The sequence below is a fragment of the Microcebus murinus genome, chromosome 15 (assembly GCF_040939455.1).
Source record: "Microcebus murinus isolate Inina chromosome 15, M.murinus_Inina_mat1.0, whole genome shotgun sequence".
Classification (NCBI taxonomy): domain Eukaryota; kingdom Metazoa; phylum Chordata; class Mammalia; order Primates; family Cheirogaleidae; genus Microcebus; species Microcebus murinus.
Window position 1 is genome coordinate 57,411,457 of NC_134118.1, and position 17,803 is coordinate 57,429,259.

Genomic DNA, 17,803 nt, shown 5'->3' on the forward strand with positions numbered 1-17,803 from the left:
GATGAATGTTCATCCTTGTGTACCAGACCTTGGTGTTGAATCTTTTTTTTTTTTATCACTTCTAAGTAACTTTGGACAAATGACTGATCCTCCTGTGCCTTGATTATATGATCGGGAAACAAGTATTTTAACAGTGCTCATCTTACAGAGTTAATGTGAGAATCAGATGAGTTAATGAACATGTACTTACATGTACTAATTACAGCAGAGAGAGCACCAAATTAAAGTTAGCAGTGGTGGCATTTGGTGATAGTAGTCATCAGGACGGAGATTTGTTTGTTTGTTTGTTTTTCTTTTCTTTGCTAAGTTCTAAACAATGACCTCCTGTCTCATTCTTTTCTTATAAATTTACCCTGCTTCAGGTTTTCCCTCATGTGCCAATGCTATCTTTCTAAACAAAAATGTAAACATACCAATTTTCTGCTTAAAATATATCAGTGGCTCCTTAGTACCCTTAGGACAAAGCCCAAATTTCATAATAAACCTTACAAAGCCCAGTATCTACTCATTTTCATAATTATTTTCTTCCATATTTTCTTTATTCACTGGTCTTTCTCTTCTCCAAGCCTTTGCATGTGCTATTGTTTCAACTAGATTGTTTTTCTTGTGTGTCCTCCCCTACCCCTAGCTCTTTCTCCTAATCTTCTGGCTCATTCATTACGTTACCAACCTCAATTCCTAACTAACTTCCCTGACTTTTCTCCCCACATCTTCCCTATCAAAAGTAGGTTAGGTTGGCTTCCTATATACTCCACAAGCCTGTGTGCAACCTCTGAAATGGCGCTGATTATGCCATACGATAGTGTGACTGTATTACTGGTTTTCATCAACTATCATTGTTCTCATAGCAGACAATATATATCCATAAGTTACAATAGAGTAGATTTTCCCAAATTTGGCATATTGCATGTCCTTGCCAGGATTGCCCCATCTTTCCTTTCGTCTTCCTAGAGAGTTGTAATTGGTTTTTCAACACTTAGTTCATGTTGAGCACCCAATATTTGAATATTTCTCTACATTCTCTGCCTTGCCTACCTATTTGACTTGAGTTGTTAATTTCTTCTTTACCTTGTTAGAAATTTTACTGCATTTTATCATACCACTGAGCACACTGCATTGAAGTTATTTGTTTTCCATTCTAGATTGCAACAATGTCAAGTCTTTATTTAGGACCTACTATGGTCACTATGCTAGGTTCCAGGGGTACACTGATGAGCAAAACCAATTTAGTCTCTGTTCTTGATACTTACACCTAAAAAAATTAATAAAATTAATGACATTAAATAAGTAAATATAAAATTACAAAATTGGTAGGGCAGTGAAAAGGAACTACCATATTTGATAGTATAAAAGCATATAAATAGGGATTTGCCCTTGAGAAATTGACTCTCAAACTTAAAATGTAATATTAAGGATGAGACAACTACATGAAAAGAGAAGGGAAGTGCATACCAGGCAGAGAAAACTATAAATGAAAAGGCCCTTGTGTAACTGTGTCTCAGAAAAGTTACCGAAAGAAGGCTAGTGTGGCTGGAGTAGCACTTGAAACCGTGACTCTGGCTATGCAGAAACTCACTGAAGGGGAGTTGTTGCAGACATGTGGGTTGTTACAGCCCAGGTGAAAGAGATGAAGGTAGTTTGGGTGAGGATGACGATATTACAGACTAAGATGGATTTGAAAGATTTTAAGAAAGAAGTATTGATTGTTGCATGGTGATAAATTGGATGCTGGTGGCTATGGGATTGAAAGATGAAGAAGAGAGTTGTAGAAAATATTATTTGTTAGCTTCTGGTGTCCATAATTGTATGGATTATATCCTCTTCTCTGTCGTATCTGCTCACCACCTTACTGACCACATGGCACACACGTAAATATTTGTTGAAAATGAATGATCAGTGTTTTATTTATGAAAAAGTTATATTTAACTGCAAAATTACATGAGTAGGAAATAAATTAATCAATGGAATAAAACCTAATAACTTATTCTTTACTTTGGTATTTGAAAATCTATCAAATGGGATATATTCAGTCTTTTAAAATAAAATTTGTGGATGACAAGCTGGTATAAAGTGCAGTAATGTGAGAAAAAATAATGATAAAACACTTCTAAATTTTGTGGAACTCTTGATATTTTTCTTCTTATTAAGGTGATCCCCAAAGTTTGTTTTGTTTTCTCCTCTGCACCATGTTTTTACCTTGTCATAATTCAAGCTTTTTATCACTAATTCAAAAATCTGAAGGGTAATATTGAAATATAGTCTCCTTCAGTTCCTACAGCCTTTCCTAATTATGCTGAATCACTAGCACACACACATATATTATTGTGGAAAATACTGTTATCAGGACAGTTCTCAAGACTTTATCTAAAGTATGAAATTGACACATAACATTTTTCTTCTAATACCTTATTTTATTTTATTCTTAAAATGTTTACAATTATTGATCTAACATTTGAATACTAAATCTGAATATCATAGCCATTAACATTCAAAATGCTCATTTGGATGTTTTTCAGGTGTGTTCTGCTCCCTCTTTTGGGAATGAAGCCTCCCCAGCAAAGCTTATACCTGCTTGTTGATTCTGTTGATGAAGGGTGTAACATTGCTGAGGGTGAGCAAACGTCTACCAGCTTATCTGGGACTGTTGCAGAGCTTTTAGCCGGACACCATGAGTTCTTCCCACCTTGGCTGTTGCTTCTCTGCTCTGCCCGAAAACAGAGTAAAGCTGTTACTAAAATGTTTACTGGTAAGCATAATTACTTACTGTTGTCATCAAATATTTTTCATGATGAACTAAGTATATGTGTTTCTTTCTTAGAGGAAAGTATATAGTTGAAGATTTGGATATTTGTTGCTATATATCTATGGGGCTGCATTTATTATGCTGTTGTTTCATGATCAGTTTATATTTCTTCTAGCTAAACTGAGCATCTTAAGACTAGTGAATATTTTGTTTGTTTGTTTGAAGTCAGTGGCAGTTACTCTATGGCGTTTTTCTTGGTATAAGAGGACAGAGACTAGAGTTAACCACCCTTTAGGATACCTCTTGAAATATATGCTTTTGTAACCCGTTTCTGATGTGTGAGATTATAGTCTCTGTACTATATAAAAGTACATATCCATTTTTTTCTTTTCCTTGTTTCTTACCTTACTTTTTTACTTTTCTTTTTTTTACTACTATACTGGAATTGTGGTTAGTCCTATTAGATTATGTAAAAGCACTCTTCTTTGTCCCATGGCAATTAGAGGAGTATAAAACAAGGACCTATCTCAGTATTTATCATGTAATTGGAGACATATTAATTAATAGTTAATTAGCCATATCACTTTTAAGAAGTTCTATATATTTTACAGTATGGTGAAACTTTATTAATTTGTTGAAATGATTTTCTGTAACCAGCTTTATTCCCTCCATCAGTTTGTCTCTTAGACTCCTTTGCTATGAATGGCAGAACTTTTGGTTTCCATGTATAGTATTTTGTTTTTATTGGTAAAAATATAGTTGGTAAAAATTTGGGGGTTAAAATGACAATAGCTAACACTTGGGTAGCACTTAATGTGCCAGCCATAGGTAAAATCTATGCCTCTTTTGGCCTATGTCACCCATTCCTTTCTTTTCCTCATTAGAGAAAACCAGTATCATTAGCTTATTTTATATGCTATGAACTCATATTTATATACTATATATTTTTATAGTTTGCATGAAAGAAACACTGCATATATCATCTTAGCCTTTACCACTCACTAGCTGTTTGACCTTATGTAGCTTATATTCTCTCTGCTTCAGTTTCTTCATCTGTAAATATGGGGATTAAATGACAAGTTACATATGAAGCACTTGGGATAATACCTAATACAAAGAATGTGCTTTATAAATATATTGTTGCTATTATTATCATTTTATTCTCTTTCTTTAGCAAACATTATTTTTGAGCCCTATACTGTTACTGCTTATAAATCTAATTCATTGGTTTTAACTGCTAGAGAGTGTTCCTCCCCATGAATAAATTTCCTATTTTCCATTATCCTAGTGATGAGCATTTAGATCATTTTTAGTTTTCTGCTCTTTTGAAAAATGCTCCATGAATATGTTTGTCCATGTTTTCTTGTGCATATGTGCTAAAGTTAACCTTATAAACCTAGACTTGGAATTGCTGGGTTATAAAGTATGTACATTTTGAGCTTTAGTTAATTTTGCCAAATTACTAGCTAGTGTGCTTGAAATAATTTGTGCTCCTACCTACAACATAACAGATTTTCCTTTTCTCTCTACATTTTCATCAGTGAGTGTTTGGTATTTTCAGATTTTTTTTGCTTTAAGGTCTTGCACTTGATGTTCTTCTGACTGGAATGCTCTTTCCTTGAACTGCTTACCATCTTTCCATTTAGATCTCTGCTCAAATATCAATCAAATACAGGCTTCTGACTTTGGTTTTTGTTCTAGTTATAGTTTTCCCTCTCCACCTACTTAATCATACACATTCTCTCTTTATTTGCTTTTATTTTCTTTATATGTCTTACTAGTGTTTAAAATGTGTTTGTATTTTATTTGTTTACTCGCTAGTTTGTCTCTTCTGCTAGGATATAGCTAGCCTCCATGAGAATAGAAATTTTTCCCATCTCGTCCACTGCCCTTATCTCCCTAGAATCCAGAACATAGCTTAAAACAAAGCTATCATATGAACTTGTATTTTCTTTGAGCCATGTTTTAGTGGAAAAAGTAATAAACTAGTAATCAAGAGGAACCAGATTATAGTCAGATTCCCTTACCCTATTCTTTCCCTTGAGATATTATGAATTATTAAAAGTGCTGGGCAGTATATAAAAATTTGACTATATCTCTGTTGATGGTAGATTTGGAATTTAGGGGTAAAAATTTGAGGATGTTACTAAAGTTATTTATAATATATGACATATATGTTATTAGTATATTACATATATGGTGATGTTCCTTTTATCATACATTAAGTTTAGGTATGTGTGCATATATGTATGTCCATGTGTTATTGATCTGTTTCTAAATTATTCATCTGTTCTTCTAAACTATCTGTCCACATATTGGTTTAATTTTTGTAATTTTCTTATACAGTTACTTCCTAGCCCTCTTTGCCATCAACATTATTATTCTAAATTGTATATTTTTACCTTTATTCCTCTAAATTGACTTACATAGCATATTTTAAAATTATAACTATCAATGATAAAAACCAAAAATATTTAGATTTTTTAAAATTTTTCATTGAAGTTAGAAAAAATTAGACATTTAAAATATGCTTTCCTTCTACCCATGAACATGGGATATTTCTTCATTTATTCAAGTTTTTTTGGGGGATTTTTCAGTTTTCCTTCTATATGCCTGTATTAGTCATTTTGCGTTGCTGTAAAGGAAATACCCGAGGCTTATCTCAAGTTTCAATCATGAGATCTTAGTACTTATGTTTAAATTATAGGTGTTTATTCAGATTGGCTTATATGATCTTTCAAGTAAATCAGTCAGTACATCAGCATTACTGTGGCAACTTTAAAACACTGTGTAAGGTAAGATAGCACTAGTTTTAAATAACTTTTTTATTAGCAACATTCCAGGTGTTTACTTTTTCTGACTTAAATGCTTTAAGGAATTTATAAAGCCAAAAACAAATGGACACACAGAAAAAGGATGTGAGACAAGCCATCTTTTCCATCTCAGATCACTAGTAAATGTTGATTGCTGAAAATTATACCCTCCTTAGGTCAGGAGTGTCTGTTTTCATAATTGAAATTTATCTTTTGAAATTATTTCTGTTGAGGATTTAATAATTGTGCATGTATATATGAGTCCATTTTTATATAAATTTAGGGCTATGCAAATTTGTTATTTCTTTATGTTTCATTCTCAGTGGTTTCTTTTTTCCATAAATTTGTCCATTTCCTCTAAGTACTTCAAGCTTAGTATCCCAAAATTGAATTTGTCAGCTTTTCTACAACCCTTTTCAATCCTTTTGGCAAAGCTAGAGGTTAATGTCAGCTTTGACTCCTTCTTCTCTCATTTCTTCTCCACATTCATCTGACTCTGTATAATCTCACTCTTCTTAATAATTTCCAAATCCATCATTTATATTTATCTTTGCTGCTGCTGCTGCCATGGCTGTCCAGGCCTTTAGTGATTCTCAGCTAGAGTTTCTCATAGCCCTTTGAAAGGTTGTGCCTCTATTTTTGACTTGCTCCAGTTCTTCTTCTTTGGTAACGTCAGAATGGTCCTTCAAAATGCAAACCGGGTCCCCTTATTGCCTTGTTGAATTCATTCACTCAGCAGGTTTTTATTTTGTAAGATGAATACACAATTGTATAATAATTCGTGTTTATACATCATGATGTCATCTCCCTTCAGAGAATGAAATTAGGGTTCCTTTTAAAGAACTTAAAGTGAGTTTCAAATAGGTGTGACTAGTATATTTTTAGGTTGGTTTGAATTTTATTAAGTTGTTTTATTTTATAATGCTGAAGTTTTGTGACCATAATTTGAACAACTTGCATTTTAATTGGTTCAAGTTTTTTAGTGACAGTCTAAAATTTCATTATTTTAATTTGATAACATGTAAAAATAATGTACTTTAAAGGCAGTGACAAGGAGGGGATATTCTAATTGGATATAAATGTTCAATTCCATAATTAAGGCTAATACACATTTAATTGTATAGGGGGAAATATATCAATTATTCATATGAAAAAGATTATCTTGTAAAAACAGACCTTACTTGTTATGTGTCCTGTGATTTTTTTTTTCCTAATCATTTGGGAGTTCAGAAAATCTTAATAAGGTACTTTTATGGATATGTAAGATTACCTAATGCTTAATACTTCTTACAATGGAGTGGAGGAGAGGCACTGAGCCACTAAAAGAATAAGAAATAGTTCCATTTGTAGATAGGAAAATGAAGTCATTTTTCTGCCTTTAATGTGTTTTTACAGAAAGAAAAGAAAATGATTTACATATTAATAGGTATTCATTGATTTGTTTATTAGTATTTATTAATTTGTTTATTAGTTTCTTATATATTGAAGACATTCTCTTTGAAGATATGGCAACTTCTATAATCCTTTTCAACTGATGACATCTACTTTTTTGTATCTTCTCTAGGTTTTCGAAAAATAAGTTTAGATGACCTTCGGAAGGCGTATATTGTTAAAGATGTTCAACAGTACATTCTTCATCGTTTAGATCAAGAAGAAGCTTTGCGACAACACCTCACAAAAGAAACTGCAGAGATGTTAAATCAACTGCACATTAAAAGCAGTGGATGCTTTCTTTACCTAGAACGAGTTTTAGATGGAGTGGTAGAAAACTTTATCATGTTAAGAGAGATTCGTGACATCCCAGGAACTCTAAATGGTCTATATCTCTGGCTATGCCAAAGACTTTTTGTAAGAAAACAGTTTGCAAAGGTTCAGCCTATTTTGAATGTGATTCTTGCAGCCTGCCGACCTTTGACCGTAACAGAATTATATCATGCAGTATGGACCAAAAACATGTCATTAACCTTGGAAGACTTTCAACGGAAGTTAGATGTCCTCTCTAAACTTCTTGTTGATGGACTAGGAAATACTAAAATACTGTTTCACTATAGTTTTGCAGAGTGGCTTCTGGATGTGAAACACTGCACTCAGAAGTATTTATGTAATGCAGCAGAAGGACATAGAATGTTGGCCATGAGTTATACCTGTCAAGCCAAGAATTTAACACCATTGGAAGCACAAGAATTCGCATTGCACTTAATTAATTCAAACTTACAATTAGAGACAGCTGAGTTAGCTCTGTGGATGATATGGAATGGTACACCTGTCAGAGACTCGCTGTCTACTTTAATACCCAAGGAACAAGAAGTGCTACAGCTGTTGGTTAAAGCTGGTGCTCACGTCAACAGTGAAGATGATCGCACATCATGCATAGTACGACAAGCCTTAGAAAGAGAGGATTCCATTCGGACATTATTAGATAATGGAGCTTCAGTAAATCAATGTGATTCAAATGGGAGAACATTATTGGCTAATGCCGCATACAGTGGCAGCCTTGATGTAGTGAATTTACTTGTTTCTAGGGGAGCAGACTTAGAGATAGAAGATGCTCATGGGCATACACCACTCACCCTAGCTGCTAGACAGGGACATACCAAGGTGGTTAATTGTTTGATTGGGTGTGGAGCAAATATTAATCATACTGATCAAGATGGTTGGACAGCATTAAGATCTGCTGCCTGGGGTGGCCATACTGAGGTAGTTTCTGCACTACTTTATGCTGGCGTAAAAGTGGATTGTGCAGATGCTGATAGCCGAACAGCTTTAAGAGCAGCAGCATGGGGTGGACATGAGGATATTGTATTGAATTTGCTACAACATGGTGCTGAAGTGAACAAAGCTGATAATGAAGGTAGAACTGCTTTGATAGCAGCAGCATACATGGGGCACAGAGAGATTGTGGAACACCTACTGGACCATGGAGCAGAAGTAAATCATGAGGATGTCGATGGCCGGACTGCACTCTCTGTAGCTGCACTTTGTGTGCCTGCAAGCAAAGGGCATGCATCAGTCGTCAGCCTTTTAATTGATCGAGGTGCTGAAGTCGATCATTGTGATAAAGATGGCATGACTCCACTGCTGGTAGCTGCCTATGAAGGACATGTTGATGTGGTTGACTTGCTTCTAGAGGGGGGAGCAGATGTAGATCATACCGACAACAATGGCCGTACACCCCTCTTAGCAGCAGCTTCTATGGGCCATGCCTCAGTTGTAAATACACTTTTGTTTTGGGGTGCAGCTGTGGATAGTATTGATAGTGAAGGTAGGACAGTCCTCAGCATAGCTTCGGCACAAGGGAATGTTGAGGTGGTACGAACTCTGCTAGATAGAGGGTTAGATGAAAATCACAGAGATGATGCTGGATGGACACCTTTGCACATGGCAGCTTTTGAAGGTCACAGATTAATATGTGAAGCACTTATTGAACAAGGTGCTAGAACAAATGAGATTGACAATGATGGGCGAATCCCTTTCATATTAGCTTCCCAGGAGGGTCATTATGATTGTGTTCAAATATTATTGGAAAACAAATCCAACATTGATCAAAGAGGTTATGATGGAAGAAATGCACTACGGGTTGCTGCATTAGAAGGACACAGAGACATTGTTGAATTGCTTTTTAGCCATGGGTCTGATGTGAACTACAAAGATGCTGATGGTAGGCCCACACTTTATATCTTGGCCTTAGAAAACCAACTTACAATGGCAGAATATTTTTTAGAAAATGGTGCAAATGTAGAAGCAAGTGATGCTGAAGGAAGGACAGCACTTCATGTTTCCTGCTGGCAAGGCCACATGGAAATGGTGCAGGTTCTGATCGCCTACCATGCCGATGTCAATGCTGCAGACAATGAAAAACGCTCTGCTTTGCAGTCTGCGGCCTGGCAGGGCCATGTGAAAGTGGTTCAGCTTCTGATTGAGCATGGTGCCGTAGTTGACCATACATGTAACCAAGGTGCAACTGCACTCTGTATTGCTGCCCAGGAAGGGCACATTGATGTTGTGCAGGTTTTGTTAGAGCACAGTGCTGACCCAAACCATGCTGATCAATTTGGGCGCACTGCTATGCGTGTTGCAGCCAAAAATGGACATTCTCAGATAATTAAATTATTAGAAAAATATGGTGCATCTAGTTTGAATGGCTGTTCCCCATCTCCTGTTCACACAATGGAGCAAAAACCTCTACAGTCAGTGTCTTCAAAAGTGCACTCATTAACAATTAAATCAAATAGCTCTGGTAGTACTGGCGGAGGGGATGTGCAGCCTTCACTACGCGGTTTGCCTAACGGGCCAGCTCACGCATTTAGTTCTCCTTCAGAGTCTCCAGATTCTACAGTTGATCGGCAGAAGTCATCACTGTCAAATAATTCCCTGAAAAGCTCAAAAAATTCATCTTTGAGAACTACTTCATCTACAGCAACAGCCCAGACAGTGCCAATTGATAGCTTTCATAACTTGTCATTCACAGAACAAATTCAGCAGCATTCGTTGCCACGCAGTAGAAGTCGACAGTCAATTGTTTCCCCGTCTTCCACAACACAGTCCTTAGGACAGAGTCATAATTCACCAAGTAGTGAGTTTGAGTGGAGCCAAGTAAAGCCAAGTTTGAAGTCAGCTAAAGCAAATAAAGGGAGTAAATCAGAAAATTCTACCAAATCTGGATCAGCTGGGAAAAAAGCTAAACAAAGTAATTCCTCACAGCCAAAGGTTTTAGAGTATGAAATGACTCAGTTTGATAAAAGAGGACCTACAGCCAAATCTGGGACTAGTGCACAACCTAAACAAATGCCAGCAGAATCTCAGTGCAAAATTATGATACCTTCAACTCAGCAGGAAATTGGTCGATCTCAACAGCAGTTTCTTATTCATCAACAAAGTGGGGAACAGAAGAAGAGAAATGGAATAATGACAAATCCAAATTATCATCTGCAAAGCAACCAGGTTTTTCTTGGTAGGGTTTCAGTCCCGAGAACAATACAAGATAGAGGGCATCAGGAAGTATTGGAGGGGTATCCTTCCTCGGAGACAGAATTAAGCCTTAAACAAGCCCTGAAGCTTCAGATTGACGGCTCTGACCCTAGCTTCAACTATAAAAAGGAAACACCATTATAAAAGGTAATATTTCATCAAGATGAAGAATAAAAATGAAAAGTATAGTTCTCTCTGTTTGGAATGCTCTTTTTCCTAATATTCATGTGGCCAATTCCCTCACCTTCTAATCTCTACTCAAATGTCTTCTCAAGCCAGACCTTCTTTATCACCCTTTTACATCTGACTTTTCTCACCTCTGGCACTCCCTTTTCCCTTTCCTGCTTTATGTTATCCAAAGCACTTATTTAACATACTTTATATGTTTTATTTATTGTGTTTAATCTTTGTCACCCCCCAACAAAATATAAGTTTTGTGAGGGTAGGGACTTTTATCTATTTTATTCACTGTTGTATTTTATGTACTTGGAATCGTTCTTGGACCTATGGTAGTTTCTCAGTAAAAATTTGTTGAGTAAGTGAATGAATGAATAAATGAATAAATATACTATTTATGGATCCCAGATTAAGAATTCTTTCTATTCAGTCATTTTCCCCTGCTAAAAGATCTTTGATGGTGGCAGATGGAGGGACTATTTCTATAATACTCATCTCTTTGATCTGAATAAAATAGTATAATGTCACACTTAATAGTAAATGTTAATTTCATTCCTTTTTCACCCAGAACAAAGATAAGATTTAGTCAGTAGAAGGTAATTTTTATTATTACAGACCTCTTAATCTTCCAAGTGTTGTTTTCACACAACAGGTGTAGGTATGAAAGAGGGTAAGTGGATATATTAGCAACATGGGTATTTAAGGCCCATTTTATTTAAACAAAATAGTCATATTTTTAAAACAAAAACATTTTTTCTTCTCCCTACCACAAAGGATGTTTCACAATTATATTAAGGGAGTTAATGGGAAAAATAGATAGGTACATAGTTTTTATATTTTGCATACTTCTCTAGAAGCACATTTCCTATATTAATTTGGAAGATTTCATTAGGAATCTTGCTAGCTAGTACTACAACTATATTTATCCCACTTTGCTTAATCATTTTTTTTTCCTCTAACAAAACTGTACTCTTTTTTTTTGTTTGTTTTTAATTATTTTTTTTATTTTGGCATATTATGGGGGTACAGATTTTAAGGTTTCAATAAATGCCCATTTCCCCCCCTCCCCCCAAAAGTCTGAGTCTCCATCGTGACCATCCCCCAGATGGTGCACATCTCACTCACTATGTATGTATATACCCGCCCCCCTCCCCCCTCCCACCTGCCCAATACCCTATTACTGTAGCACCTATGTGTCCACTTAGGTGCTACTCAGTTAATACCAGTTTGCTGGAGAATATAACTGGTGCTTGTTTTTCCATTCTTGGGATACTTCACTTAGTAGTATGGGTTCCAGCTCTAACCAGGAAAATATAAGGTGTGCTATATCACCATTGTTTCTTAGAGCTGAATAGTACTCCATGGTATACATATACCACATTTTATTAATCCATTCTTTGATTGATGGGCACTTGGGCTGTTTCCACAGCCTTGCAATTATGAATTGTGCTGCTATAAACATTCGAGTGCAGGTGTCTTTTTTGTAGAGTGTCACTGGATCATTTGGGTAGATGCCCAGCAATGGGATTGCTGGATCAAATGGTAGATTCACTTGTATCGCTTTAAGGTATCTCCATATTGCTTTCCACAGAGGTTGAACTAGTTTGCAGTCCCAAACTGTACTCTTTTTTGAAGCAAACTTAAATCTTCCTCTTTTGCTTCTTTTGTCTTTGGGGATATATTTTAGGTATGATAAGTGAAACATTATAAATAAATTCCCCTTCTAATAATAAACACCCTTCCATGTGAATATATGGGCAAACAGTCAAATGTCATTAAAAAATAATTTGTATAAGTATTTATTTCCTTCTTTACTGTGGTTTATTTTAAAAATATTTAGTTCTGATGGTACAACCCTCCAACTCTATGGTTTCTTTTGTAAAGGCAAAATGCAAATGTATTTTAAGTAATAAAACACATGAATTAAGGTAAATATTCTGTGGACTTTTTAAAGTGGCTTATAAATTAAATAATGAATCTAATAGACAAGGCTACTTTGTGTTTTGCATGATAAATTCATATATATAAGGATATACAGAAATATATGTATTCTTTAAAGTCTTAAACTGTATGTAGTTATATGTTAGATAATAAGCTTAATGTAGGAATTAATTTTTTTTTTTAACTTTTGCATTAGTTTCCTATTCTGTGAAACAGAAGACATTGTGATTGGAGTGGTTGTTCTTCAGCTACTGGATGAAAACATAAAATGCCTGTTGATTTGCTGGAAAAAAAGAAGAATGTGATATCTACAGTACAGTTACCTTAATTACTGTAATGTGCCTAAATAGTAAGGCTGCCTTCTCAATGTAACCCTCTGTGCTTAAAAACTTTCATTTTGTGTGCTTTGTATTCACTACACAAGATAAGCACTTTTTTAAATGCAGTCCCTGATAAAAGCTAAAAAAATTTTTTTGATTAAAGTATTCTAAGTTAAGATTTGATAAATGTGCATGTGCCATGGTCAAATATATATGAAAAGGCAGTGTTTCTTGTATTTATTTTTTTCTTTTTGAGACAAAAGAAACTTAAGCATACTGTTTCAGTCACATTTGCATTGTAGTGTATGGCCTGTTTTTGTATTTTTAAAAATGTTGCTCAATAAAATAAATCTTGCAACACTTTTAAGTTCACTACACCTTCAGCATTGGATAAAAATGAGTTTCTATGTAAATGTCACATTAAGGTGAAAAGGTGGTTTCTTGACAAATTAAAACAAAATTTTCTAATAGTTTAGGGAGCTGCTCTAAGTAGTTCAAATCTGGATTTTCCCAGTAAAATCCTCCTCATCTCTGGCTAAAAGTATGGAAACAAACAATCAGACTGTAGGCAGAACAAAGTTCTGTTTCATCCACTGAGATGCAGTTTCACCTTCCACTCCTCGCTTGTCATTCCACCTCCAAGAAAACAGACTATCATTCCTGAGGCATGAAAATTCTCAGGGACAAAGCCATGCCTCAGTTGTATGTGTGTGCAGAGGGAAATGCACCTGTCTATCTGAGGGTAGATTTTTGATCCCTGTACAATTCATTGACTACCCTTCTCTTCCTTCTAGCCAAATGAAATATAATATCCCAGTGTAAATGTTAATGCTGGCTTCTCTCTCAGCTGTTTCTATTTTGTAAATCACTGCATGACCAATATAGCCCCACTCAAAATCAATTGGATTAATTTTAATGGTTTAGCTTGCTGAATATTCTTGATGAATGTAATATGTGTCCTTCCCAGATGACACCACAAACTCATCAATCATAGCACATGCATACTTTTTTATTGTAATTTGATAAATAATAGTGATGGATTTGCACTTTTCTATCCACATACTCTTTCCTGTTTTCTTCTTCGGACAATTACATGCAAGAGGGCTGGATGCCAGGGTTAAGGGAAAAGTCTGTGACCAAGGAAAGTAAAATAGGTTCAAGTAAGCATGCAACTCACAGCCTTGACCTCCTGGATAAACTAGTGGAGCTCTCTTAGGTGGGTCATGTGTATATTCTTAAAGGTTGGCATAACGGTTTAGAAGTCAAAGTTATGGATTTGATCCCTGTTTAATCTTACAGAACCGAGAAATTCCGTTCTTTTCATGTGCTGTTGATAAGGAGGAATAAGGAAAGAGAATTTGGAGATTCAGCACAAAACCATTGCTACTTCTAGAAAAAAACCTTTAGAAATATGTCCTAGTAACAAAAGGCAGTAATGTTATCTTCATAAAAAGGACACATGTGGTGCATTGTTCATGGAAATATAAATGTGTATTTGGTTATGATAAATGCTTCACTTGAATCTTATTGTAAGGTATTTCTTGCTTTTGTTTTTTAAAGTCAGCAAAACTCATTTTGTCTGTCTTCTATAAGTCATAATGAGGACTAGGAGATAAGTCGGTAAGTTCAAATCAATATTAAGATGACAAGGCAATATTAATAACTCGAATGTGAATGTTTCAAGTATTGAATTCTTGTCCCTATGGGACATTTATTAAATACACTTAATAGGACTCTTGCAAAGTAGCCTTAAAGTGTTAATGATTCTATTAATAAATATGAACACATACTATTAGAACCAACTTTACTCATGTCTCAAATATAGTACACATTTACATTACTGTAGAGGATGAAGCTCTAATTTCTTATTATGTGTATTTTTCTTTAGAAAAAGAACCTTGAAAGCTTCCAGTTTTTCTATTAACCTTGAATTATTGAAATTGTATTTATTTAATTTTATTGTTTTTACAAAAGTGCACCTTGTGGCCAAAGGGCAAAGATATGACTCATTTCATAAGGGATTTATGTTTTTCAAAGAGCTAAATGTTTTCATATTCATATTATATACACTTGAAACAGTTGGTAGGAAGAGAACTTATTGGAAAAAATATGATTTTCAAAAGTAAGTATTCCTCTGGATGTTTTTATATAAATTATGATTTGGAATAGAACATAGGTGACTTTCAGTTAGAATAAGGATGAAAAGGGTGCTGGAGATGCCCTGCTTTGCTTATTTGTTTCTGTGGGTAATTTAATACCATAACTGAAAATGAACTACCCCATTAAAAAATAACAATATTCCCCCAAATATAAAACTTAATAGCTATTTTTGAAATTAAAATGTTTAAATTTTGTAAATCAGCTGTTGCCAGTAAACAACTATGATGCCATGTGCTTATAACATTTTTATAACCTTCCATCTGTACCCACTCCCTAAAAGTCATGATTTGATGATGAGGAAAGTGATACAAATACAGTAATGAAAACTAAAAGCCTGAATATTTCTAGGAAAGGTTTTAGAAGGAAAATTGACCAGAAATAAGTGTGTGCTGCAAAGTACAGCCAGTATTTTTTTGTCCCTCATTCTCACCCCCACTGGAATCCTCACCAAAAATAGTTCACTACTTAAAAAACAAGAGTAAATACTTTTCTCAATATTGTTTTGGCTATGCAAATGTTTGTTTTGCTTAATGTCCTCCATTTACCTTTCTCAGTAAATGTAGTTGCAAAGGCTTTCTTTTTTATTTTTCCCTTGGTTTGGGGTGTGTAAATAGCCTAAAATGTACATTGAATTTCACATTGTAAAAGTTTTATTTTATTCCTTGTATTATATTACACAAAAATCCCTATGTATATGAAAGTGCATAATAAATATATTTGCTTTACAGAGGATATCTTGTTTTTAATTTTATCCTTGAACCAGTAGAACATGCATGATACATTTATAATAAAGACAACTGTTGTTTTCTTTTAAAATACTGAGCAAATGAATTTGGAAACATTTTACAAAGAAAAAAAGATATATAACACTGTCCAAAGGGAGGTAGGAAGACAAAAAGATTTAGCCTCTACGTCTTCCTTAACCTTCTATAAGGACTTAATGTTCTTTTTCCCCCCTGCCTCCAAGAGTTGCAGTAATCCAATAAATTGTGTACATGTGTGTTTGTTCCTTGATCAACAGAATATTATGGACATCTTATGTTGGATATTTTGGGGTTTTATTGCAAACATGGTCATTCATTTTCTAAATAAAATTTGTGTGTTCGCTCAGTAAACTTGAGTCACTTCTTCATGACCTTCTGTTTTCCCCACCTGAACACAGCACACATACCAGCGCGCACACACACACACACACACACACACACATATCCGCCCTCCATATCTGTGGGCTCAGCATCCCTGGATTTCAACCAATGAGGATTGAACAGGAAAAAAATTTCCACAAAGTTCCAAAAAGCAAAACCTGAATTTGCGACATGCCAAGTACTATGTTGAATCGACGTGAATGAAGTGATGGGAAGGCATGTGTTAGGTATTAATAAGTAACACCGAGAGGATTAAAGCATATGGGAAGATATGCATAGGTTATATACAATTACTATGCCATTTTACATAAGGGACTTGAGTGTTTGGGGAGTTTGGTATCTGAAGGGGGACCTGGAAACAATCCCTCCACAGATACTGAGGGACAACTATCCTATTACTCCAAAGAGAGGTTTCTAAAAAGGCCAGGGTATCTTCTCTGTAATGATGATTATAGTGTTCTGCAGTAATTCCTTTAGTTATATTCTTTATAAAATCTGTTGGATTAATAGAAATCGTACTCTAAAATTTTAATAACATGGCAAAAATGTTTAAACATGAATGCATACATAGAAGAATTTTAAAACAGACTGATTGGCTAAATAAACATGGAGTGTTCTAGCTGGTGGTCCAAGGAAACACACTGTGAGAACTTGGCAATGACTGATGTTTTCACTCCTCTGTCCTAGCAGTTGAAAGGATTCCAACTACAGTAATTCCTCTGTATCCTTGGAGGATTGATTCCAGGACCCCCATGGATACCAAAATCCGTGGATGCTCAAGTTCCCCAGTCAGCCCTCTCAGTATCTGTGAGTTCTATGTCCCTTGAATACTGTATCCTTGATCTGTGGTTGGTAGAATCTGCGGATGTGGAATCCACAGAGACAGAGGGCCGACTGTAATAGCAGTGAGATACTGAAGGATTATATTGCTGGATTTCTGGGAAATTTTTAGCAATTTGCTCAAGAACACAGTGGATGAGTCAAAAGGCTGGGACTGAACCCCAGCAGCCTAGCTCTAGGACCTATATCCCTCATCCCTGTGCTGTACTGTCTTGCTAGGAAAGAAAAGTAGCTTTATCCTTATGGATAAAGAAATTTCCAAATGCTAGATCAAAGGATTCTCTAGACCTATGATTCTGCCAACTACAAAAATGCTTTATGCTTGGTAAATATACCATTTTGGCAAATGGAATATTGTTTTATGGTTTCTCACTGTTAGGTTAAGATTTCTTAGTAATTCATTAATAACTTGTTTGTTGAAACTGATTTAAAATTTCCTAATGACTCTATTCAGTGATCTTATTATCTACTCAAAATTGTCATCCTAAGTGGAATTCTATAAAAATACCCATATTTAAGTCTACGCTTTAATAATGTACCATATTTAAAACTACAATATATTATTGTTTAGTTAAAAAAAAACTTTAAGGAGAATTTGTGAGCTTAAAATACTCACAGAAATGTGCAAATAGATAAAATACTCCAAGTCCCAAACTATTGAACTAGATAAGGTCACAAAGACTAGTCATGGTAAAA

General features: G+C 35.0%; 1 protein-coding gene across 1 annotated transcript in view; it reads left to right on the forward strand.

Moving 5' to 3' along the window:
- The window catches only part of ANKRD50 (ankyrin repeat domain 50), a 41,126-nt gene extending 25,277 nt beyond the window's left edge, over positions 1-15,849 (forward strand). The window contains exons 3-5 of the mRNA XM_012784168.3: positions 2,517-2,746; positions 7,121-10,671; positions 12,839-15,849. Coding sequence (XP_012639622.1) covers positions 2,517-2,746; positions 7,121-10,668 — 3,778 coding nt within the window. The 3' untranslated portion in view covers positions 10,669-10,671; positions 12,839-15,849. The remainder of the gene's footprint in view (positions 1-2,516; positions 2,747-7,120; positions 10,672-12,838) is intronic.
- The last annotated feature ends 1,954 nt before the right edge of the window (positions 15,850-17,803 follow it).